This window comes from Suricata suricatta, chromosome 4 (assembly GCF_006229205.1).
Source record: "Suricata suricatta isolate VVHF042 chromosome 4, meerkat_22Aug2017_6uvM2_HiC, whole genome shotgun sequence".
Lineage (NCBI taxonomy): Eukaryota > Metazoa > Chordata > Mammalia > Carnivora > Herpestidae > Suricata > Suricata suricatta.
Window position 1 is genome coordinate 77,934,762 of NC_043703.1, and position 22,985 is coordinate 77,957,746.

General features: G+C 40.2%; 2 protein-coding genes across 8 annotated transcripts in view; both read right to left on the minus strand.

Annotated features, from left to right (window-relative positions):
- MPHOSPH8 (M-phase phosphoprotein 8) overlaps positions 1-3,756 on the minus strand; it is a 53,035-nt gene extending 49,279 nt beyond the window's left edge. Inside the window, exon 1 of the mRNA XM_029937018.1 lies at positions 3,461-3,756. Coding sequence (XP_029792878.1) covers positions 3,461-3,685 — 225 coding nt within the window. The 5' untranslated portion in view covers positions 3,686-3,756. The remainder of the gene's footprint in view (positions 1-3,460) is intronic.
- Positions 3,757-5,356: 1,600 nt separating this feature from the next.
- Positions 5,357-22,985, minus strand: part of PARP4 (poly(ADP-ribose) polymerase family member 4) — a 107,173-nt gene continuing 89,544 nt past the window's right edge. For 6 of the 7 annotated variants that reach the window (XM_029937023.1, XM_029937019.1, XM_029937022.1 and 3 more), the window contains 2 exons: positions 11,404-11,536; positions 5,357-7,988 (listed from right to left, as the gene is read on the minus strand). In XM_029937023.1, the coding sequence (XP_029792883.1) occupies positions 7,793-7,988; positions 11,404-11,536 (329 nt within the window). In that variant the 3' untranslated portion in view covers positions 5,357-7,792. Of the gene's footprint in view, positions 7,989-11,403; positions 11,537-18,888; positions 18,925-22,985 lie in introns of those variants that run through there. The other variant, XM_029937025.1, reaches the window with a different exon arrangement.

Sequence of the window (22,985 nt, forward strand, 5' to 3'; positions counted from 1 at the left end):
GCACTCAACATCAAGACAAAGTCATTTGTCTTTACATTAACTATATAAACTGTTCATCAAAAGACAGCCGGAAAAGAGATCTGCAATACATCACCAACAAAAGGTATGACTCAGAATACATACCAACAATTCAGTAAGGCAGATAACCCAGTAGAAAGAGATTTGAACAAGCACTTCATGAAAGAGGATAACTAAATCTCTAATAAGTAAATGAAAAGATGCTCAACGATTTCAACCTGATTATTAATGTAGGATCAGAGAAATACAAATTAAAAGTAGGAAATATCGTTATATACCCATCAGAACTGGCTAAAAATAAAAAGTGTGACCATATCAAGTGCTGACAGGATGCAAAACAAAAGGAAATCTCATAAACCATTAGTAATGGTGTAAATTGGTACAACCACTTTCAAAAATAGTTTCCACTGAAAGCTGAAGATGTGTGTCCCTATGTCTGAACAATTCCACGTGCACAATGTATCAGGGGACATGTTCAATAAAATTCACAGAAGCATTACTTATAATAGCCAAAACCTGGAAACAGCCCAAATTCCCATTAACAGTAGGACAAAAGATAGGCTATAATACATTCATGAACCGAATAATGTGCAGCGATGAAAATCAAATACAACTCCACACAACATGGAGGAAATCTCAGAGAGATATTGTTGAGGGGGAAAAAAATGAACACACAAAATAAAAACTGTGCGATTCCATTTAAATGGAAGAAAAAGGGGTTCCTGGGGTGGCTCAGTTGGTTAAGTGTCTGACTCTTGATTTCAGCTCAGGTCACTGATCTCACAGTTGGTGAGTTCAAGCCCCGCATTGGGCTCCACATGCTGACAATGGAGAACCTGCTTGAGATTCTTTCTCCCTCTCTCTCTCTCTCTCTCTCTCTCTCTCTCTGTGTTCCCCTTCCAGCATGTGCATGCACACACACGCTCTCTTTCTCTAAATGAAAGAAAGAAGAAAAAGAAAGGAAGGAATGAACGAACAAACCACGTAAAACTAAACTCAAGTGTCAAGGAATGCATCCTTAGGTGGGGAAACTACGAAGAAAAGCAAGAAACCTATTATAATTCAGGAGTAATTCTGGGAGGAGGATAAGGGACACATCGGAAAGGGGATTCAAAAGAGGTTTCTAGGGATGGCAGCCTAATACTTTCTGACTTGGGTGGAGGTTACACCTCCTTATCACCTTGATTTGTGATGCTTCACTAAACTGTATAAATAAATAAAACCAAATGCCCATAAATACTAAAAAGTGCCTGTTTTTTATTATGTAAAAATGACTCCAATTCAAAATTGAAGGTAAAACCCCAAGATCTGTCAGATTCATTTAATGGTTCTGAAAACACACAAAAATGAGTTAGCAATAAACTGAAAGGATATATAAATGCTAATATACACATTTAGCATTAATGCTATTCCTCCAAGCCAACCCTCATCATCATGATTGTCTCAGTTGATCAGAACACCAGTCTGGTGCTTATGAACAACCGAAATTGCACAGACCCCAAGACTACAATACAAGGAGGCCAACCAAACTGCTATCAGGACCCTTTTGTTTTTCAGCTGGCTGGCTCACACAGCAGTACTAACAAAGTAACTGCCATAGTCCCATTCTGCTGAGTTAATACTTCTCAGCTTATAAATCACTCATTTGCAAGAGTATCTAAAAATACAAGGCCCTGAGAACTAGAATTCTCACCCAACTTTACATCACTAAAGTGATATAAATAACCCTTCTTTACTGTCTTTAACACTTCAGTTTCTTAGTTTCATCCACTTTTCACTAGAATATGAGACTCCAGGTACAGCACCTACAATTCTTTGGAACCAGGAATATTAAATATTGTATGAACTTAACTAACTTGGAATTAAAATAAAATGCATTAAAGAAACATTATACCAATAGGTGAATCATCTTAATTCTAAAGATTCTCCTAACCAAATATTTTTCTAAATATCTTTTTTTTGTTTGTTTGTTTATTTTATTTAGTTTAAGTGGAAGGGGGCAGAGAGAAAGAGGGAGAGAGAATCTCCAGCGGGCTCCCCGCTGTCAGTGCAGAGTTCTCAAGACATGAGAGACGACCACCTGAATTGAAATTGAGTCCACCACCTGAACTGAAATTGAGTCGGATGCTTAACCAATTGAGCCACCCATGCGCCCCGATTTTTCTAAATCTCTTATATGTGCCAAGCACTTGTGTTAAATGACAGTGATACAAAACAGTTTAAGACTGGCTCTACTCTCTTGGGGCGCCTGGGTGGCTCAGTTAAGTGTCCGACTTCGGCTCAGGTGATTCTTGTGATTCGGGGATTCGAGCCCCGAGTCGGGCTCTGTGCTGACAGCTCAGAGTCTGAACCTGCTTCCGATTCTGTGTGTGTCTCTCTCTCTGCCCCTCCCCCGCTCACGCTCGCTCCCGAGCTCTCTGTTTCAAAATAAATGAACATTTAAAAAAATTTAAAAAGACTGGCTCTACTTCATCAAGGCGCTTTTGTAATACATTTGAGAAAACCATACAAAACTAGGTTCCTATGTTTACTGTACTGCAACTAACAATAATGTTATTGGCATTAGACTTCGATTATTTATCCCCAATGGCCAAAACTTCTCAGCATCAGCAACCGTGTATGCTACAATTCACCTCTATGTGCTCAGAGAGACAAAAGAGTGGTGCTGTAAGTGCTCAGACAGAGGTCTAAACAAAGTGTTACAAGGGCATAGACGAAGAAGCACCTCGCTTTCCAGAGATCAGGGTCAAAAAAGGACTTCACAGACAAACCAACTCCCAGGAGTGAGACCTGACAGACTGACCAGCACAAAGAACAGTAAGCTCCAGTCACTGTTGGCTCCAATCACATAACACACAAGGAGAGAAGGCAGACTGGTCAGGTTCTCAAGACCTTTAAATGCGACCTCTTGGACGAGATTCTGCGGACGAATGGGAATTCCCAAACATCTGAAAACAGAATTCGGATCATGGCTTTGGAAAACACTGAAACGACGGCGTGGACATTGATTTCAGCGTCACTCCTTTCCAGCACTGAAAAGAGGCCCCAGTCAGTTATCTAAACACTGAAAACCGTGACAAATCCTTCCCCCACTGTCTGCCCCCTGGATGCTCTCACACCGCACCCTAAACTACTTCCTCTCTCCGGCCACACAACCCTTTTAAACTTGTTGGAATGTCCCCGCACGGCCATGCACAGCCCAAGGGTCCGTCCAGGCTTGTTGGCGCACCGCTCCCACGACTGGCGCGCCGGCGTCGGGTCGCCTCGGGCTGTCACGGTCCCTTCCCCCGCCCACGTCGTGTGTCTGCACAAGCTTTTTCAGCTTGTGAATTCCGGGAGGGCTCCACGTCTCCGCGCGGCAAACCTGCACACACTCCCATCGCCCCACGTCCCCACCTCGAGCCCCGCACGCCCAGCCTCGGCCCCCGCGGCGCACACGTACCCCCTCGGTCTTCATGTCCAGAATCTTTTCCACTTCGAACACATCCTCCCCGTCCTCCTCGCTGTCTCCAACGGCCTCTGATCCTTTCGCGGCTGCGTCCTTCTCTTGGCCCACTGCGCCAACACCTTCTCCTTCGACTTCAGGAGACTCACCATTGCTGTCGGCACCTGAAACAGGAGCTGCAGTCACGCTCGCCTCCTCGGCAACCGCCGCCGCCATGGCCATAATGGGAGCCTCGCAAGCCGCCGAAGACAAGCAGCTGCGACGCACACCGAGGCGGTTCCTCGCGCTCCGCGCTTGGCTATAATCCACTCGGGCAGCGTGATACGACTGAGAGGGAAATCCGCCAATGGCGGGCTCGGGACCCTGGAGCGACAGGCGCGTACACCAATCATCTCGAGGCGGGAGCGCCGGACCTCCTCAGAGCCTACGGGAAGTGGGTGGGCGGGCCGAGGATCGCCCCGGCGGAAGGGCGGGGCGGAGCGGGCCGCCAGAGTGGAGCGGACGGGGCTCCCCTGAGAGGGCTGCGGGAGGGCTGTTGGGGAGCCCCTGGGGGGGGAGGGGTGGGGACGACTCGGGGGAGGGACTTATCCGGGCGCGCTGGGAGAAAGGAGGGAGGCTGGCGGAGGCGGGCTTCGGGGCTTCCCGGGAAGGGGTGGCCGGGGGACACCGGAGCGCGTGAATTCGCCCTGGTAGGGAAGCTGAGGCGCTTACGGGAGATGAATGCTGCGCGGGGCCTGCCCTCGCTTCCAGACGCGCGCACGGCGCCGCCCTGGGCTTTCTAGGAATTCCAGCCCCGCTGCTGCCCATACCTGAGCGACCCGCACTCGAGGCCTGGCCGGCCGTTCGTGCCTATGTAATTTTGATTCGTTTGAATGATCCAATCAAACAATTCATGGTGATATTTTATTGAGTTTAAAGACAGGAAGACACTTTTTTTTTTTTTTAAGTAACTGGCCAAGAAAACATTTGTTTTCCAAGTTGTAGAGATTCCCCCTCCCTCATTGAACATATCGACGTGATGAAGTATTTTGTCTACCTTATGAATAATTGACAGAGTCACCCAAAGTTGCTAGGATAATCCACCTAAGGATAAAATGTTTTTCTCACTTTGAATTGCAAATAAAATCTCTATAGTAGCAAGCTTTTCATTTTTGTTTCTTTGAATGATGTACTTAGTTTACAAGATCAATTCATTTAACTCTGAGGTTAGCTAAAGAATAACCTATGATCCAGCAGATCCATTTGGAGAGGCACTTCAGATCTTTGAGTGGGTACAGTGATTTATTTGTTTAGTAAATGCATCCTGTGTACCAGGACTGTACTAAGCATGAAGAAAGCAAAGCAGTTAGGCATGGCATTAGAATACAGCTGACTATATTGGAAGATCTCATTGGTTTTATTCAACATTGGGGCAACATCCCATGTAGCAAATAGAAAGGAGCTCCGGCGAAATACAGAAAGAAACAGACTTTTCAAGACAGAAAGGAGGTGGGGCATGAAGTCCTACAGGAAAGGATTATTTCAGAAAAATTCACTGTCCTTTGGGGGAAGACGGGTCTACCAAGAAGACTACCTCACTAGTACTGCTAGGCAATTCCAGACTACTGGTTAAGATTATACTGCTACAAGAGGCTGAAATTGCAGTTAGGTTGGGTACGGAATCTTGGTTTGCCAATGGGGGGCTAGGCACAGATAATTGCATTTGGGGCCTGTTGTCTCATTCTTAACGGTCTCTCTGCCTGCCACAGACTCTTAGACTATAAAGGACGACAGCAATTCTAATAATTAGGTATCTTTTTTAAAATGAGTTTTTACAAAAATATAAACATTTGTTGGTGAGGGAAAGCTCATTTTTTCAGAATTTCAGTTAGTCATAGAAGAAAAGACAGAGAATCACAATATTTCATGAAAATGATTCAGGCAACAAACCATTACGTGAACGACTGATGAGAAACTGGCTGCCAAAATCTCTCTTCACAATTTATTTGTTGGTTGTAGGGGAAACACAGCTTCACATTGGAAAACGCACTGATCAATATTAGCATTATTAAAAGGAGAAGAACCAAACCATATCCTGTTGACAAAAAGATTGATCCTTCATCTATGCAGGACCTTAGATCAAATTTCCAGTTTACAAGAAATATGGGGAAAGAAAAATGGAAACAATCGAACAAATCCAGAATGTGGCATCCTTTAGGACGACCTTCCTTCTTCGGCAAGTCACTAGCAAAAGAAGAGGGAACAGAAGACTGTTCTAAATATATAAAAATTTGGCAAAATATTATAAATGGTGAGATTTATGTGGATTATTCTATTTTTCTGCTTTTATATACTTTTGAAATATATATCTTCACTGTAAAACATTTTTAATTAATTCAAAAATATGTAACACAGAAATGAAGTTTCTATTCCTCAAATGTAACCAGTTTAGATTATGACATGACAGAATTTTATCTCATACATGCATAAATACCCATTTATATAATTTTAAATGTGTTCTCTTCCACATTATTCTGCATCTATAATATGTATATTCATATATAACATATGCATGTGTGTGTCCATATGCAAGATGAATATCTAGATGTAGAATTCCTATTGGTAGAATTTATAGGTCAAGGAGGGTACTAATTTAAATTTGGATTAATATTATGAGCACTGGGTGTCATATGTAAGTGATGAATCACAGGAATCTACCCCCAAAACCAAGAGCATGCTATATACATTGTTAGCCAACTTGACAATAGATTATATTAAAAAGTTTAAGTAGATTATTCAAGTTTACCTAAGTAGTAATTCCTTCAGTATATGTTTATCATTAGGAAACAATACCAAGTAATCATTGTCCCATTTGTTTCAGTAAAATAAAAAGGAATATGTTGAAAGAGAAAAAATAAATTTGGATTAATGTTGCAAAATTTTGTCTTTCTAGTATATGTTTTCATTAACAACATAAGTCTTTACCTTCATACACTCTGCTACTAGGTATTATCATTCTTTTATTCCTCAATCTGATAAAACAAAAGAGTTTATTTTCTATGATTATGTCAAGCAGACAAGGCCAAGGGCAAGATCTGACTGACTTAACCAGTAAAGATATAACAAGCTGCTTTAGATTTAGATGGTTTAATACTTTAATAAACAGCAAGAGAAAGATAGTAAAAACTGCCAGCTCCCCTTGGTTCTTGTCCCACCCCAAAAAGAGCTAGATAACTACAGTGTGTGTTGTGGGACACATCAACCCTGAGGAGCCAATTCTAGATGTGGCTATGAGGAATTTTAGTCTGTAGCTGTATACTGAGCCATATGGAACTGGGAGGTGATAAAAAATGGTCTCATGTCTGCCTCCCAGAGAGATAGGGAGGCAGGTAGGAGAAGGTCTCATGATAGTACCTCACAAGCTTCCTTCCTACCTTTTGGGTGTCAAGGAGTTCTGCCAAGATTCAGTTATAACTGTGGTTCAAGTCCAGGGAATTAGGAGTGGTCATAAAATCAGGATTTGGAAATCACTCAAGATGAAGGTGGGACTGGCAGGGGAAAGGGAGATCCTGAACCATATGTAGGTGTGTCAAGGTACTGAACATCTGGTGACTGGCAGCAACGAGGGCAGGGTGGAGAACAGCCAAAAGACTGAACCTCAAGGAAACCAGAGTTTTTACATAAAGGTAGAGAGGTAATGGCCTGGAAGTGGTAGTGTAGAGGAAGATGGAAAGACCTCACAGCCTTCATAAAAAATAACTCAGAATGGATCTTAGACCATACCATAAAATGCAAAGTTTATAAAACTTCTACCAGGTAACATAGGAAGAAGTCTAGATGACTGTAGGGTTTTATATGCAACACCAAAGGTGGGATCCATGAAAGAATTGCATGAGACACCTAGTTTCTCTGAGTGACAAAAAATGTATCAAGAGATCTACAGACTAGGATACAGGAGTATGTACACCAAGGGCAAAGGTCCAGAAAGTCAGGGCCCTGCAAACAGGCTGGCATGTCAGCAACACTGACATCAGCCAAAGACCTGTTTCTCCCCAGCTAATTCAGCCTGGCTGGGCTGGCTCTCTCCTGGACCCCTTAAAGGGGAAAAGGAAATGAGGCTCCAGGACCAGCCAGTTATGTCTCTTATCACTTTAAACATATAAACACAAAAAATCTGTAAAATTGTAATGTTTAATTTGTTATCACTTGTTAGTCCATTAAAATAATCAATTCTGTTTCTGCTTAAAGTGAGTGCTACATTGAATACAATCTTAATATAGGTATCTACTGATATCTGATTATTTTACACATAGAAGCATGAATAATGTTTAAAATACAACTTCAGTTGATTCAGCCTTGACTGTAATTAAGAACTCTGTGAAGAGGAGAAGCAGTGTCCATGGTTTGGATCCCCAGTAGCTGTTTAGTAGAAGAGTCCCAATCTTGACCCAATTCAAGCCGTTGGCAGATGGATGGATATTGTCCTTCGGTTCTTCTTACCCACTCACTTGCTTTCTTTATTTCTTCAAAAGCCCAGGGAATATTTCTAGATTAAAAATAAATCTTTCTATCAATTTCAGAATATAATTACATATGAAATGTAATGTGATACCAAACATAGCACATTAGATCTGACAAAATAATTCAAAAATTAATATCTTTAATAAAAGCAATTCTAATATTTTATGAAAGTTCTATCAGACCAACATGGTGCTTTTAACTTATTCAATAGACTCTAAGCTGTCAGCACAGAGCCTGGCACAGGGCTCAAACTCACAAGCTGTGATCACAAGATCACATGACCACAAGATCATAACCTGAGCTGAAGTCTGAGCCACCTAGGTGTCCCTGATTCATTTTTAAGTTTATTATACCTGTCACTTTCCAGCTTCCAAATGATTCACAGACTTCCTTGCTGCCTCCAGGCCAACTCAAGCTTCCTCTAGCCTATGTATGTTTGGGTTTTTTGCACCTTTTCATTCATCTTGATCTAAATGCATCCATTCTTCAGGCAGAAACTCAATACTACTTTACAAACCAGGCTTCTATTTCTCTCTCCTTTTTTTTTTAATGTTTTATTTTATTTTTGATACAGAGAGACAGAGCATGAGAGGGGGAGGGGCAGAGAGAGAAGGAGACACAGAACTGGAAGCTGGCTCCAGGCTCTGAGCTAGCCGTCAGCACAGAGCCCGACGCGAGGCTCGAACCCATGAACGTGAGATCTGACCTGAGCCGAAGTTGGAGGTTTAACCGACTGAGCCACCCAGGCGCCCCTCTCTCCTTTTTACTGTACCAGGAATTCTCAATTTGATTGGTTAGCCATTTTCCTAGGTATTTTCCCAAGAACCATGAAACTGTCATATTTAATTATCATACAAACCAGGAACAACATACTACTAAACTGTGCATTACATAAAAACTTGAAGTTTGTGTCCAAAAAATGCTGTCAAATATTCAAGAATGTCAAATATTCAAGTCTATTCAAGACTCAGAACATTTTTGAGATATTTTTCATTAATATTAGCTACTTCCTCATTTGTTTTGTCACCTAGGATTTTTAGCAAACAAGTGGTAACAAACTACAGTTAAAAAAAATTCTATGGCCAGGGGGACTAAAAATTTGGAAAATTCTCCATCTTCCTGATTTTTTCCCCTATGAACTGGGAAAGAGTCATTTGTCTAGTGGGTAGCTAAGAGCTGGTTTCAAACCCTGACTCTGAAATCACACAATGTTGGCTGTGAGATATGGTGCAGCTTTCATTCAACACTGAAAGTCTCAGTTTCCTCAATTATGATAAGAACATGAGATCCTAGGGGTTTGTGCGGATTAACAAAACATACGGATTTAACAGGATCAACAGTTCCTGGCCCACAGTACGTAATCAATAAATGTTAGCTGAATATCATAATGACATGAACATATAAATGGTGAGCATAATCAAAAAGATGTTTGCCTACTACTTAGTTAGTTACTAACTACTGAATGCAACAAAGCCAGTTTTATTTATTAAAGAAAAATTTTTAATGTTTATTCATTTTCTGTGAGAGAGAGAGAGAGACTCAGAGAGCATGAGTGGGGGAGGGGCAGAGAGGGGGGAGACAGATTCTGAAGGAGTCTCTAGGCTCTGAGCCTGATGCAGGGCTTGAACTCAAGAAACCTGAGCCAAAGTCAGATGCTTAGCTGACTAAGCCACCCAGGTGCCCTGAAACTAGTTTTAAATATTCTTACTAATTCAACTGGCCTTCCTTTAATCCAGCTGGCCTCTAAACTTTTGACTGACTAGCCTGCTAGTATGAATGTTAAATGAACATTAAAAAAACCAGGTCTGTTTATTTATTTTAATATCATCTGTAAATATGTATCTCTACGAGACAATAAATAATTCTTTAATAGCACAAAACATTCAGGTAATGTTTAAATCTCCCTAATTGTCTTTCTCTCTCTTAAAAACTTTTTTTTAATGTTTATTCATTTTTGAGAGACACAGAGAGAGAGTGCTAGCAGGGGAGGGGCCGAGAGAAAGGGAGACAGAATCTGAAGCAGGATCCAGGTTCTGAGCTGTCAGCACAGGGCTTGAACTCATGAACCCGGACATCATGACCTGAGCTGAAGTCAGATGCTTAACCGACCATTCTACCCAGGCACCCCTCTTTCTCTCTTTTTAAAATAATATAGGTTTTGTTCAAATCAGGATCCAAAAAAGGTGTCACATTGCCTTCGGGCCATGTGTCCTTTAATGTATATAGCTTCAAACCCTCCCCTTTTTTCTTTTGCCATTTATTTCCTCACATTCCATACACTGCTGATTGCAGTCCATGGTATAATTTAACATGTTTAAGGGGCGCCTGGGTGGCTCAGTCAGTTGAGCATCCAACTCCAGCTCAGGTCATGATCTCGTGGTTCGTGAGTTCAAGCCCCGCATCAGGCTCTGTGCTGACAGCTCAGAGCCTGGAGCCTGCTTCGAATTCTGTGTCTCCCTCTGTGTCTGCCACTCCCCTGCTCAGCTCTCTCTGTCTCTCAAAAATAAACAAACAAAAATTTAAAAAAAAAAACCAACAATAAAAACATGTTTAATACCTCTTCCCTGGTACCTGGTCTTTGTAATGCAAAATATTTACATAGTTTCAAAGTAAAAAATGTAAAACAAGATACATTAGGAGAAATGTAGCTTCTAAACTTGTCTCCTTCCCCTCCCCATAGGTAGTATTTTTATAAAATTTGCTAGTTTTCCTACTTATCTTGCCTCTTTAAAAAAGCATAAGCAAATTCTATATGTATGACAGTACATGTGCATATATGTATATTATGTGTATATACACACACACAAGGGGTGACCATTTGCATGGGGTATGAATGAAGTTTCAGTAAGTAAGTAGAGTGCCCAAGGTCAGCCCAAGGGCTAGGAGCCAGGGTCCCAGAACTGGCTCTCTCCATGCTGTCACATCATGGCATCAGACTTCCAAGTGGTCACATAATTCTAAATTTGAACCTGGTCTTCATGAAGTTGTATTTGCCAAGGCAGGACTTTAAAACATATTTTATTTGACAGTTTGCTAGTTTCATTTATAATTTTTAAATATTTAGACATATAGTATGTGGGTTTCCCTCTCTATTCTTGTGCCAGGCCCTGCAATTATTGGGAAGAGGCCTGGTCCTGACAACCGTCTTGTGGATTTTCCAAAAGCACATAGAAATAATACACCATAGTGAAAAGACCACTAAACCAGGAGCAACAGATCTGAGCTGCAGTGTGAGCTACACTTAACTCTCTGAGCCCTAGTGTTTCATAGAACCCAAGGGGAAAAATACTGTGTCTGCCCTGCCAGTGGTAGAAGAGAGTAGGAAAGATATTCTCTGCAAATAAGCTCTCTTTGTTCTTACAATTCCATGTAGCTTCTTATAAAATTTAGTCAAGAAATGGTTAGAAATATAAATGAGTTAATGCGAGAATTCAAGTCACCTGGAAATGGACACATCATCCAATTTCATCAGTGATTTGAAGACTATTCCCTTTTGTTCCAACTTGGTACGAAGAAACTGTAAGACCAGAAATGTGGCGATCAGGTCCAGGAGACGCTCTCTTCCTTTTATCCCTAGGAGTGGAAACATTACCAGATCATAAATTAGCCTGCAATTTAAACAACAAATGAGGACGACTGAAACAAGTGCCATAGCGCCCTACGGTTGTTAGAAAGCAGTTACAACCACAGTAGCTCCATTCCTTTGCCGTCTTTAATAACCAGAGATGCATGAAGTTTGTGAAAAAAAAAAAATTCAGTTTCTAGGCTCCTGCTACAAAAGCCTCAGAGGAGTAAACCTAAATATACAACAGGTAAACAATTGATATGGCTGGCTAAGTCAGCGTATCAAATTATGTCTAGCGATTAGTGTCACTGAAATGAATTTCTAGGCCTGAGATGGAACCACCACTGCCAGGGGTGCCATGACAGTGAATGAAAGCTTGTGTGTCCCTGTAAACACTCCCCTTGATCAGAAACAAAATAGGTCCATCCAGTCAGCCAGTCCCCCTACACCAAGCCAGCGCCGAACACTATAGTCACTACCCTGTTCCTTGACTTTTCTGAACAAGGTCAGATATGCAACCCTAGCCAATCACTATAAGCTGTGTTCTTCTTCCTGGTTTCCCACTTGCCTCTTTCTATAAAAGCCTGCAGCCCTGTCCCGTTGTTTTCTGGACTTTTGAGGGTAGAGACTGCTAGTTTCAGGAAATGTAAAATAAATATTTTTTAGATCATCTGTATGTTCTCTGATTAACAGTACTGCCAGTAACCAGTGTTATTTACCCAAGCCAAGATATTTTACTATAAAATACCACAATTGAAGATGCATGCTTATGTATAGTAAGCCAGAAATTAAAAACCCACTTTTATTTTTTAAATGCAAACCATGCATTTGAAATCACTTCACACAAAAAATTAGATGTCAAGTATTGTCATTTGTTTCAATCTCACATTTCATAAAACTACACTTTCAACATCTATCTTGAGTGGGTTCAGAACAAGCCACCACAGAACATGCCACTTTGGCATGTGGATTATCTTGAGCTGAAGGCAGTCAGGACCCAGCCACCTCATGAAAAGCTTACCTCCCACTTAACTGCTTAAAGAAATTAGAAGAGGCTAGTATCCAGAAGAGAGCTATTACCAGAGACTTATCTACATGACAAGTCAGCATCTATTCATCAAGCACCTTCCTGTGAATCACCCCTCCCCTCCCCCACGTGCCCAGACCCCTCTCCATTTCCTCAGCTCAGTTGCCTGGTGGCCCTTGGGGTCTCCCATCTTGGTGGGGTTCCTTTCTGTACAGATCAATGTGTGTGCACATGGCTAAAATGCTCAGTTTTTCTCATTGAGTTTTTATCATTGTTAGAGTCACCTTAAGGTGGCGACCGAGCGGCCATTTCTCTGGGGGCTGGAGGAGAACACGTGCACAGAGGTGGGATGTCCTGCCCCATTTGGAAGCAACCAATCGTGAAGCTCCAGCTTCCCATCACCCTGACAGACGAGGCAACCTATTCCATCCCACCACGCCCCTGAAAGGCCCTTATTTAATAATCTGCCCTTCCAAGATCAAACCCAGAACCCCTCACCCATAAAACCTCTCCCCCCCCCCGGACCCCCCCCCCATGCCCATCGCCTATCAGGCGTGACATCCCCGACTCCCCACTCCCCGGGTCATGGGACCTCGCCCAGGAATCGCAGATCCCAATAAAGGCTTTCTTGGCTCCATAACGTGGTCTCTTTCCTCCCATCTCTGCCTCCATCTATTAAATCTTACAATCACAGGGTGTCTCAGCAAAGAACCTAGAAAGGGGGAAGGGGAGTTTTTTTCCTCCCCTGCCATCTTCATCATCATTAGAGTCCACAGTGAGTTGTGTGCCAGTTTCCCAGGTAAATTATTTTTATTTCCATCTTAGATGTTTGATACGTAGCACTGTTAGTGTTACTACAACATAACCACTTATTTTTTTAAAGAAATTTTATTAATGTTTTTTTATTTATTTTTGAGAGACAGAGAGAGACAGCTCGAGCAGGGGACGGTCAGAGAGAGAGGGTTACACAGAATCTGAAACAGGCTCCAGGCTCTCATCTAGCTGTCAGCACAGAGCCTGATGCAGGGCTCGAACCCAAGAACTGTGAGATCATGACCTGAGCTGAAGCCGGAAGCCAGACGCTTAACTGACTGAGCCACCCAGAGGCCCCTTTTTATTATGAAATATTTTAAGCACACAGAAAAGAGAATTGTATAGCTTGCCAATTTTTATCATTTTCCCACATCTACTGCAAATTCTTCCCTTTCCTTTAGAAGAAACAATTGAAGCCCTTATGTATATGCCCTCCAACTTCCTGTTCCTCCGCTCCCCAGATTTTCAAAGGTAAACACTGTAAGAGTTGCCATGGGAGGGTGACTGAGCAGTCACTTTGCTGTGGAGAGCTGCATGCACTGACAACCCCCACTTGCAAACCTGGAATGACCCCCACCATTTGAAAAGCACCAGCGGGCATTTTACTGCAGGTCAGATAATAGTTCCAGGCACCGCCAGGGACCTATGACCGCCACTCTCCAATCTGGAATGTCTCAAACAGGAAAGTCTCACCACTGGAATTCCAGCATCCCCCACCGAAGCAAACAGCCAATCCTATCCTGCCACAGTCCAAAGATGCCCTTACTTGGCTATCTGCCCACCTGTCAAATCCGGAACTCTTGTACCCATAAAACACCTTGCTCTCCCATACTAGGCGCGACTTCCCTGACTCCCCACTCCGGAGTCACGGAACCTCGCCCAGGAATTGCAGACTCCAATAAAGGCTTTCTTGGCTCCATAACTTGGTCTCTCTCTTTCCTCTCACTTCTGCCTCCATCTAGTAAACCTTACAAACACTATTTGGATCTTTCAATTTACATTCCCATGATGTACACTGCTTTTGTTGTGGTCCTTGTTTTGCAAAGTTAGTTTCTACAAATCATATGTTCTTCCTTCCAAGTCCTTGCTTGATCAATTAAATGTACTTTCTCTTTTGTACATACTGTACATATGCATATTTCTTTTTTCTGTCTATACATTTAAAAATTTTTTATGTTTATTTATTTTTGAAAAATTTTAAATGTTTATTCAGTTTTGAGAGACAGAGAGCCAGCATGAGTGGAGGGTGGGGGGGAGGAGAAAGAGAGGGGAGACACAGAATTCAAAGCAGGATCCAGGCTCTGAGCTGTCAGCACTGAGATCATGACCTGAGCTGAAGTTGGATACCCAACCAACTGACCACCCAGGTGCCACTGTCTACACATTTTTTTAAGTTTATATTTTAATTCCAGTTAATTAACATACAGTATTGTATTCATTTCAGGTGTACAACAGTGATTCGACACTTCCATATAATGCCTGATGCTCATCACAAGTGCCCTCCTTAGTCTCCATTACCTACTCCGCCCATCCCCACCCCCACCTCCTGTCTGGTAATCATCAGTTTGTTCTCTGTAGTTAAGAGTATCTTTCTTGGTTTATATCTCTCTCTTGTTTTTTTCCCCTTTTCTTGTCTTGTTTCTTAAATTCCACGGATGAATGAGATCATAACGTTATTTGCCTAGCTCTGACTTAACTGTGCCTAGCATTACTCCCTCTAGCTCCATCCAAGTTGTTGCAAATGGCAAAATTTCACACTTTTTTAAGACTGAATAATATTTCAGTGTGTGTGTATATGTATCACATTTTTTACCCACTAATGCATGTTGCTTTTGAAAAAGTGATCTTCATAGTACATGGGTGGCTCAGTTGGTTAAGCGTCCAACTCTTGATTTGGCTCAGGTCATGATCTCATAATTTGTGCAATCAAGGCCCACGTTGGGTTCTATGCAGATTCTCTCTCTCCCTCTCTCTGCTCCTCCCACACTCAAGTGCATGTGCTCTCTCAGAATAAATAAATAAGCTTTAAGAGAATCACTCCAATTTATTTAAAAAAAAAAAGAGTGATCTTCAATAGACTCATTGAACAATATTCAGTGATTGTAATCTTAAATTCGAATTTCAAGAAATACTTAATAAACCTGTGTTAAATTTCTTTTATTTTTCTTTTTAGGATTTCTGTCAGATACCTTCTCTAAGTACCCAAGATAAACATTAAGGCCATTTCAGGCTGAGTCCTCTCCTCTTTTTATTTTTTAATGTTTTATTTATTTCTGAAAGAGAGAGATAGACAGCATGAGCAGGGGAGGGGCAAAGAAAGAGGGAGACACAGAATCCGAAGACAGGCTCAGACTCTGAGCTAGCTGTCAGCACAAAGCCCGACGCGGGGCTCGAACCCACAAACCATGAGATCATGACCTGAGCTGAAGCCGGACGCTTAGCTAACTGAGCCACGCAGGCGCCCCATGAGTCCTCTCCTCAACTGACAGTTTCTCATTAAAAATAAAGCGTTTGAGGGGCACCTGGGTGGCTCAATCAGTTGAGTGTCTGACTTTGGCTTAGGTTGTGATCTTGCAGTCCGTGGGTTCAAGCCTTGCGTTGGGCTCTAGCCTAACAGCTCAGAGCATGGAACCTGCTTCAGATTCTGTGTCTCCCTCCTCTGCCCCTCCCCTGCTTCTGCTCAGTCTCTCTCTCTCTCTCTCAAAAATAAACATTAAAATAACAATAAAGTAATTGAGAGAACATAAAGACTCAAATATACCTCCTGTTCTGGGAGACAGTGGTTTTGAAAAAAAAAAAACAAGACCGTGTCATATAATAATACACAATATTTTTGGTAAATACAAATGGCCCTGTGCATAAACCATCAATTTTAGATCATTGAGATACCTCAAACTACTTAAAAATGACCTCATTTTCTTTTTTAAATTTAAATTCAAGTGAACATACAGTGTAGTCTTGGCTTCAGGAATAGAACCCAGTGATTCATCTCTTACATATGACACTCAGTGCTCATCCAAAAAGTGCCCACCTTAATGTCCATTTAACCCATCTTCCCAACTACCTCCCCTCCAGCAATCCTCAGTTTGTCCTCTGTATTTAAGAGTTTCTTATGGTTTACCTCAATTCTGTTTATATCTTATTTTTTCCTTCCCTTGTTCATCTGTTGAGTGTCTCCAGTTCCACATATGAATGAAATCACATATCTGTCTTTCTCTGACTTAATTTCTCTTAGCATTAATAAATACTCTCTAGTTCCATCCATATTGCTGCAAATGGAAGGATTTCATTCTTTCTCATTGCCAAGTAGTATTCCACTATAGATATAAACCACATCTTCTTTATTCATCAGTCAATGGACATTTGGGCTCTTTCCATAATTTGACTATTGTTGATTGTACTGCTATAAACAATGGGGTGCATATAACCCTTCAAATCAGCATTTTTGTATCCTTTGGAAAAATTCCTAGCCATGCAATTGCTGGATACTAGGGTAGTTCTATTTTTAATGTTTTTAAATGTTTGTTTATTCTTTGAGACACAGACAGAGCATGATTAGGGGAGGAGTAGAGAGAGGGAGACACAGAATCAGAAGCAGGATCCAGGCTCCGATGTGTCAGCACAGAACCTGATGTAGGGCTCGAACCCACAAACCATGAGATTATGACCTTAAGTGAAGTCAGACGCTTTTCCGACTAAGCCATCCAGGCACCCCTACAATTGTTAGCTCTTCTTGATGGATAGAGCCCTTAATTATGATATAATGCCTTTGCTCATCTCTTTGTTTTAATTCTAGTTTGACTGATATAATTATGGCTACTTTGGCTTTCTTTGGCCTGCCAGGTTTCAGTGTACAGGTCTGCTTCTACACTTATGTGTCTACCCTTGTAGGTTAAGGACCTTTTATCTCTAACTGCTTCCAGAATTATTTTATCTTTGTATTTTGCAAGTTTCATTATGATATGTCATGGTTTTGACCTGTTATTGTTTTTTTGTATGTTTTTTATTTAGTTTTGAGAGAAAGAGAGAGACAGTGTAAGCAGGGGAGGGTCAGAAAGAGAGGGAGATAGAGAATCTGAAGCAGGCTCCAGGCTCTGAGCTAGCTGTCAGCACAGAGCCCAACGTGGGGCCCAAACCCACGAACCATGAGATCATGACCTGAGCCGAAGCTGGACGCTTAACCAACTGAGCCACCCATGTCCCCTTTGACCTCTTATTGTTGATTTTGAAGGGTGTTCTTTGTGCCTCTTGGACTTAAATGCCTGTTTCCTTCCCCAGATTAGGGCAGTTCTCAGCTCTAATTTTTTCAAATAAACCTTGTGTCCTTTTTCTTCCTCTTCTTGTTGGACTCCTATGATATGGATATCATTTCATTTCATGGGCTCACTTAGTTCTCTAATTCTTCCCTCGTGATCTAGTAATTTCCTTTTCCTCTTTTTATCAGTTTCATTATTTTCCATACTTTTATCTTCTATTTCACCTATTGTCTCCTCTGCTTCTTCAATCGTGCTGTCACTGTATCTAGTTTATTTTACATCTCAGCTATAGTGTTTTTAAATTCATCCTGATTAGTTCTTAGGTCTTTGATCTCTGTAACAAGGGTTTCTTTGGTATTTTCTATGCTCTATGCTTTTTCAAGCCCAGCTATTAGTCTTATGACTGTTGTTCTAAATTTGTTCAGATATATCATTGTTTTTGTTTTTAAATTTCAAATTTTTATTTATTATTGAGAGACAGAGCATGAGCATGAGCATGGGAGGGGCAGAGAGAGGGTGAGACACAGAATCTGAAGCAGGCTCCAGGCTGTGAGCTGTCAGCACAGAGCCCGATGTGGGACTTGAACCCACAAACTGTGAGATCATGACTTGAACCGAATTCATACACTTAACTGACTCAGCCACCCAGGTGCCCCTCAGATATATTGTTTTCATCTGTTTTGAGCAAGTCTCTGGCTGTGATTTCTTCTTCCCACTTCTTTTGGGGAGAATTGCTCAATATTGTCCTGTTGGCTAAGTTTCTATCTTTTGCATGTTTTAAAAGCATGTCTTGTAGCTAAGAATACTACTATATCAAAAAGGGGTCATACATTGCCCAGAGCCTGGCACTCCAGTAAGTATTTCTTGTATGTTGTGTGCAGTCTACGTTGTTTTGCCAGACCTCATTTTCTTAGTACAAGAAAAAACTGAATAAATTTTTAAAACAAAACAACAAAACCAACCCATTATCTCACAAAGAAGACCAACAGAGACAAAAGAAAATATGGGGGCTGTTTAATTGAGTGATTCTTTTTTAAGCATTACATATAAAATCTTACACTAATTTTTAAGTGATATGAATAACAAGCAACATAGATCTCTATTAAAAACATCATAAATAATAAAATTATAAAATGCCTAAACAGTATATCAGAGCCACTTAGAAAATAAATTAAGGGGAAGGAAAGATAAAAGAAAAACAAGCCTGATGCTGTTGAGAGCTGGCTCAGAGCCTGGAGCCAGCTTCCATGTCTGTGTCTCCTCTCTCTCTGCCCCTCCCCCTCTCATGCTCTGTCTCTCTCTGTATCAAAAAATAAAACATAAAAAAAAAAAAAAGAGGGAGAATGAATCTCAAGTCTTCTCAAGTATACACTTAAAGTTTTAAAAAATTAAATCTATTTGTAGGGTATAAATAACAAACATTCAAGTATGAACTACCCACTTATATATATGTTTTTACATTTTTAACATTTATTTATTATCAAGAGATAGAGACAGATCATGAGCAGGGGAGGGACAGAAAGAGAGAGGGACACACAGAATTGGAAGCAAGCTCCAGGCTCTGAGCTGCCAGTACAAAGCCCGACGCGGGGCTCGAACCCGCAATGAGATCATGACCTGTGTCGAAGTTGGATGCTCAACCGACTGAGCCACCCAGGCACCTCGAACTACCCACTTATATATTATTTTTGTTTTAAAAGACTAGTAAAATACGCATAACATAAAACTTACCATCTCAACCATTTTGAAGTATAGAGTTCAATGTTACTAAGTGCATTGACATTGGTGTGCTATAGTCACCACCATCTATCTCTGGAACCCTAACCGCCCGCATCCCTGACTCCTCTCAGCTCCTAGTAGCCACCATTCTACTTTCCATTTCCATGAAATTGACTATTCTTGGTATCTCATATAAGTGGACTCATATAGTATTTGTCCTTTTGTGAATGGCTTTTTCACTTAGCATCATGTTTTTGAGACTCATCCATGTTATGGCATGGGTTAGAATTCCTTCCTTTTTAAGGCTGAATATTCCATTATATGTGTATATCATATTTTCTTTATTCATTCATCCATTCATGAATATTTGGATTGCTTCCACTTTTAGGCTATTGCAAATAATCCTGTTATGAATATGTGTGTACAAATATCTCTGAGCCCCTTCTTTCAGTTCTTTTGGGTATATACCTAGAAATGGAATTGCTGAGTCATATGGGAATTCTATTTTTAATTTTTTGATGGCCCACTCTATTGTTTTCCATAGCAGCTGTACCATTTTTCATTGCCACCAATAGTGAACAGGGTTCTGATTTCTCTACATCCTCATCAATACTTGTTATTTTCTGAGATTTTTGCTTTTTGATTGTAGTCACCATGTTAAGAAACAGAATATAATCATTCATTACCTTGAAAGGGTCTGTGAGCTATGTCCCAATCATATTCTCTTATGTTCCCTCCTAGAAACTACCACCATGCTGATGTTTGTGTTTATCCCTCAGTTCCACCACAAGGTTTCTAGCTTGTTTCTATGCTGTTTATATATGTCTTTATCCTGGTGTAGAATATGCCTTTTTCACATTTTAAATTTTATTTATTTTTAGTGAAAAGGCATTGATGATGTATGAAATCTACTTTATTAATCTTTTCCTCTATGACTTGTGCTTTTCTTTACGTTGAGAATTCCTCTCTGAATGATAAATCAAATCCTTCAAAATGTTAAAATCTTGGGAATTTAAATGAGAGGTATATGAGAATTCTTTGTACTGTATTTGTAACTTTTCTGCAAGGTTAATAAAATGTAAAAAAAAAAGTTACTTGTCCTAAAATCATAAAAATTCTTTCCAGTATTTTCTTCTAAATTTCTATTGTTTTGTCTTTTATAGTTAAGATTTCAATCTATCTGGAATTATGGAATATGGTGTGAGGCAAAGGGTCAAATGTACTTCTCTCATTGATTGGTTATCTTGTCCTATCACCATTGATTGAAAAGTCCATCTTTTCACCATCGATGGGTCTTTGGGTGTTTGGGTTTTGCTCTTTTTTTTTTTTTTAATTATACTCACCCTAGTAGGTATAAAGTAATACATCACTATAGTTTTTATTTCCATTTCCCTGATGACTAATAAGGTTGAGCATCTTTTCCAATCTGAATTAGACATTTGTATGTCTTCTTGGGAGAACTGCCTAGTCAAATCCTTTGCCTATTTTTTAATTGTACTGTTTATCTCTTTATTACTGAATTGTAGGTGTTCTTTATTTATTCTGGGTGCCAGTCCCTTATCAAAGACATGACTTGAAAATATTTTTTCCCATTCTTTGTGTTTTTTCATTTTTTAGTTGCACACAAAATTTTAAAAAAATTGTGAGGCACACCTGACATACACAATTTTAAATCTGATCAAGGTTAGTTTGTCTATTTTTCTTTTGTGCTTTTGTGTCAAGAGACCATCGCCTAATCAAAGGTCATGAAGATTTACTTCTGTTTTCTTCTAAGAGCTGAAGAGTTTTAACTTACTTTTGTAAGGAAGAGATCCAGTATCTACTTTTGCATATTAGATATCCAGTTGTCCCAGCCCAAGAAGTCTCTTCATTAGATTGTTGTGACATCCTTGTCAAACAACAGCTGATCAGAAATGTAGAGGTTTATTTCTGGAATGTCAATCCTATCCCATTGATTCCATTCCATCTATCTTTATGCCATTACCACATTGTCTTGAATAATGCAGGTTTTCCATAAGTTTTAAAATTGAGAAGTGTTACTCCTATTTTTTTTTCAAGATTATTTTGGCCATTCCAGTTCTTAATATGTTTCCATATGAATTTTAGGATCAGCTTGTCATTTTCTGCAAGAAAGTAAACTGAGATTTTTGATAGGGAGTGGACTGAATCTATAGATCATCTGGGGGAGTATTGTCATCTTAACAATATTAAGGTTTCCAATCCATAAACATATAATGTTTTTCCATTTATTTAGATCTTTAAAAATTTCTTTCATTACACATAGTTTTCAGTGTAAATGTATTGCATATCTTTTGCTCAATTTATTCCTAGGTATTTTATTGTTTTTGAAGCTACTGCAATTCTTGTCATATTTTTTATTAAATTATGCTAGTAATTATGCTAGTAAAGTAAGCTGAAAGGTATTCTCATATTTTTCCCAAACTCTGCAATATTATGTATTCAGTTGCAATTATTTGTACTTTGAATATTTAGTAGAAGATTGGGGTAAAATCATCTCCACCAAGTGTTGTTTTCTTTGGGGGAAGGTTTTAAACTAATTTCTTTAATCACTACAGAATTATTCAAGCTTTCTATTTTTTTCCTTAGTTGGGTGTGGTAAATTTAATGTTTTCTAAAAATCGATCTAAGTTTTAAGCTTTATTGGCATAAGGCGTTCATAAGATCTTATTCTTTAAATCTCTCTACCACCTTTCATTAAGTACCCTCTTTTATTCTTAGTATTCTGGTTTTGGTGTCAGGATCATGCTGGCATCATTAGATGAGTTTGGAAGCATTTCTTCCTCTTCTACATTTTGTAAGAGTTTGAGAAGGACTGGTACTAATTCTTCTATTCTGGTAGCATTTACCATGAAGCCATCTGGTCCTGGACTTATGTCTATTGGGAGGCTTTTGGTTACTGATTCAATCTTCTTACTAGTAATCAGTCTGTTCAAATTTTATATTTCTTCATGATTCAGTGTTGGTAGGTTGTATGTTTCTAGGAATTTATTCATTTCTTCTAGCTTGTCTAATAAGTTTGCATATAATATTCACCATAGTCTCTTATGACCCTTTGGATTTCTGTAGTATCTATTGCAATGTCTTTCAATTATGATTTTGAGCCTTCACTTTTTCTTGGTGAAATTTGTCTAAAGGTTTGTCTATTTTATCTTTTTTTTCTTTTATAGTTTATTGTTAAGTTGGTTTCCATAGAACACCCAGTGCTCTTCCCCACAAGTGCCTTCCTCCAAGACCACCACCTCCCTTCCTCTCTCCTCCTCCCCCTTCAGCCCTCAGTTTGTTCTCAGTATTCAAGAGTCTCTCATGATTTGCCTCCCTCCCTCTCCCCACCTATTTTTTTCCCCTTCCACTCCCCCATGGTCCTCTGTTAAGTTTCTCCTATTAGACCTACGAGGGACAACATATGGTATCTGTCCTTCTCTGCCTGACTTATTTCGCTTAGCAAGACACCCTCAAGGTCCATCCACCTTGCTACAAATGGCCGGATTTCATTCCTTCTTATTGCCATGTAATACTCCATTGAATATATATATATATATATGTGTGTGTATATATATACACCACATCTTCTTGATCTATTCATCAGGTGATGGACATTTAGGCTTTTTCCATGATTTGGCT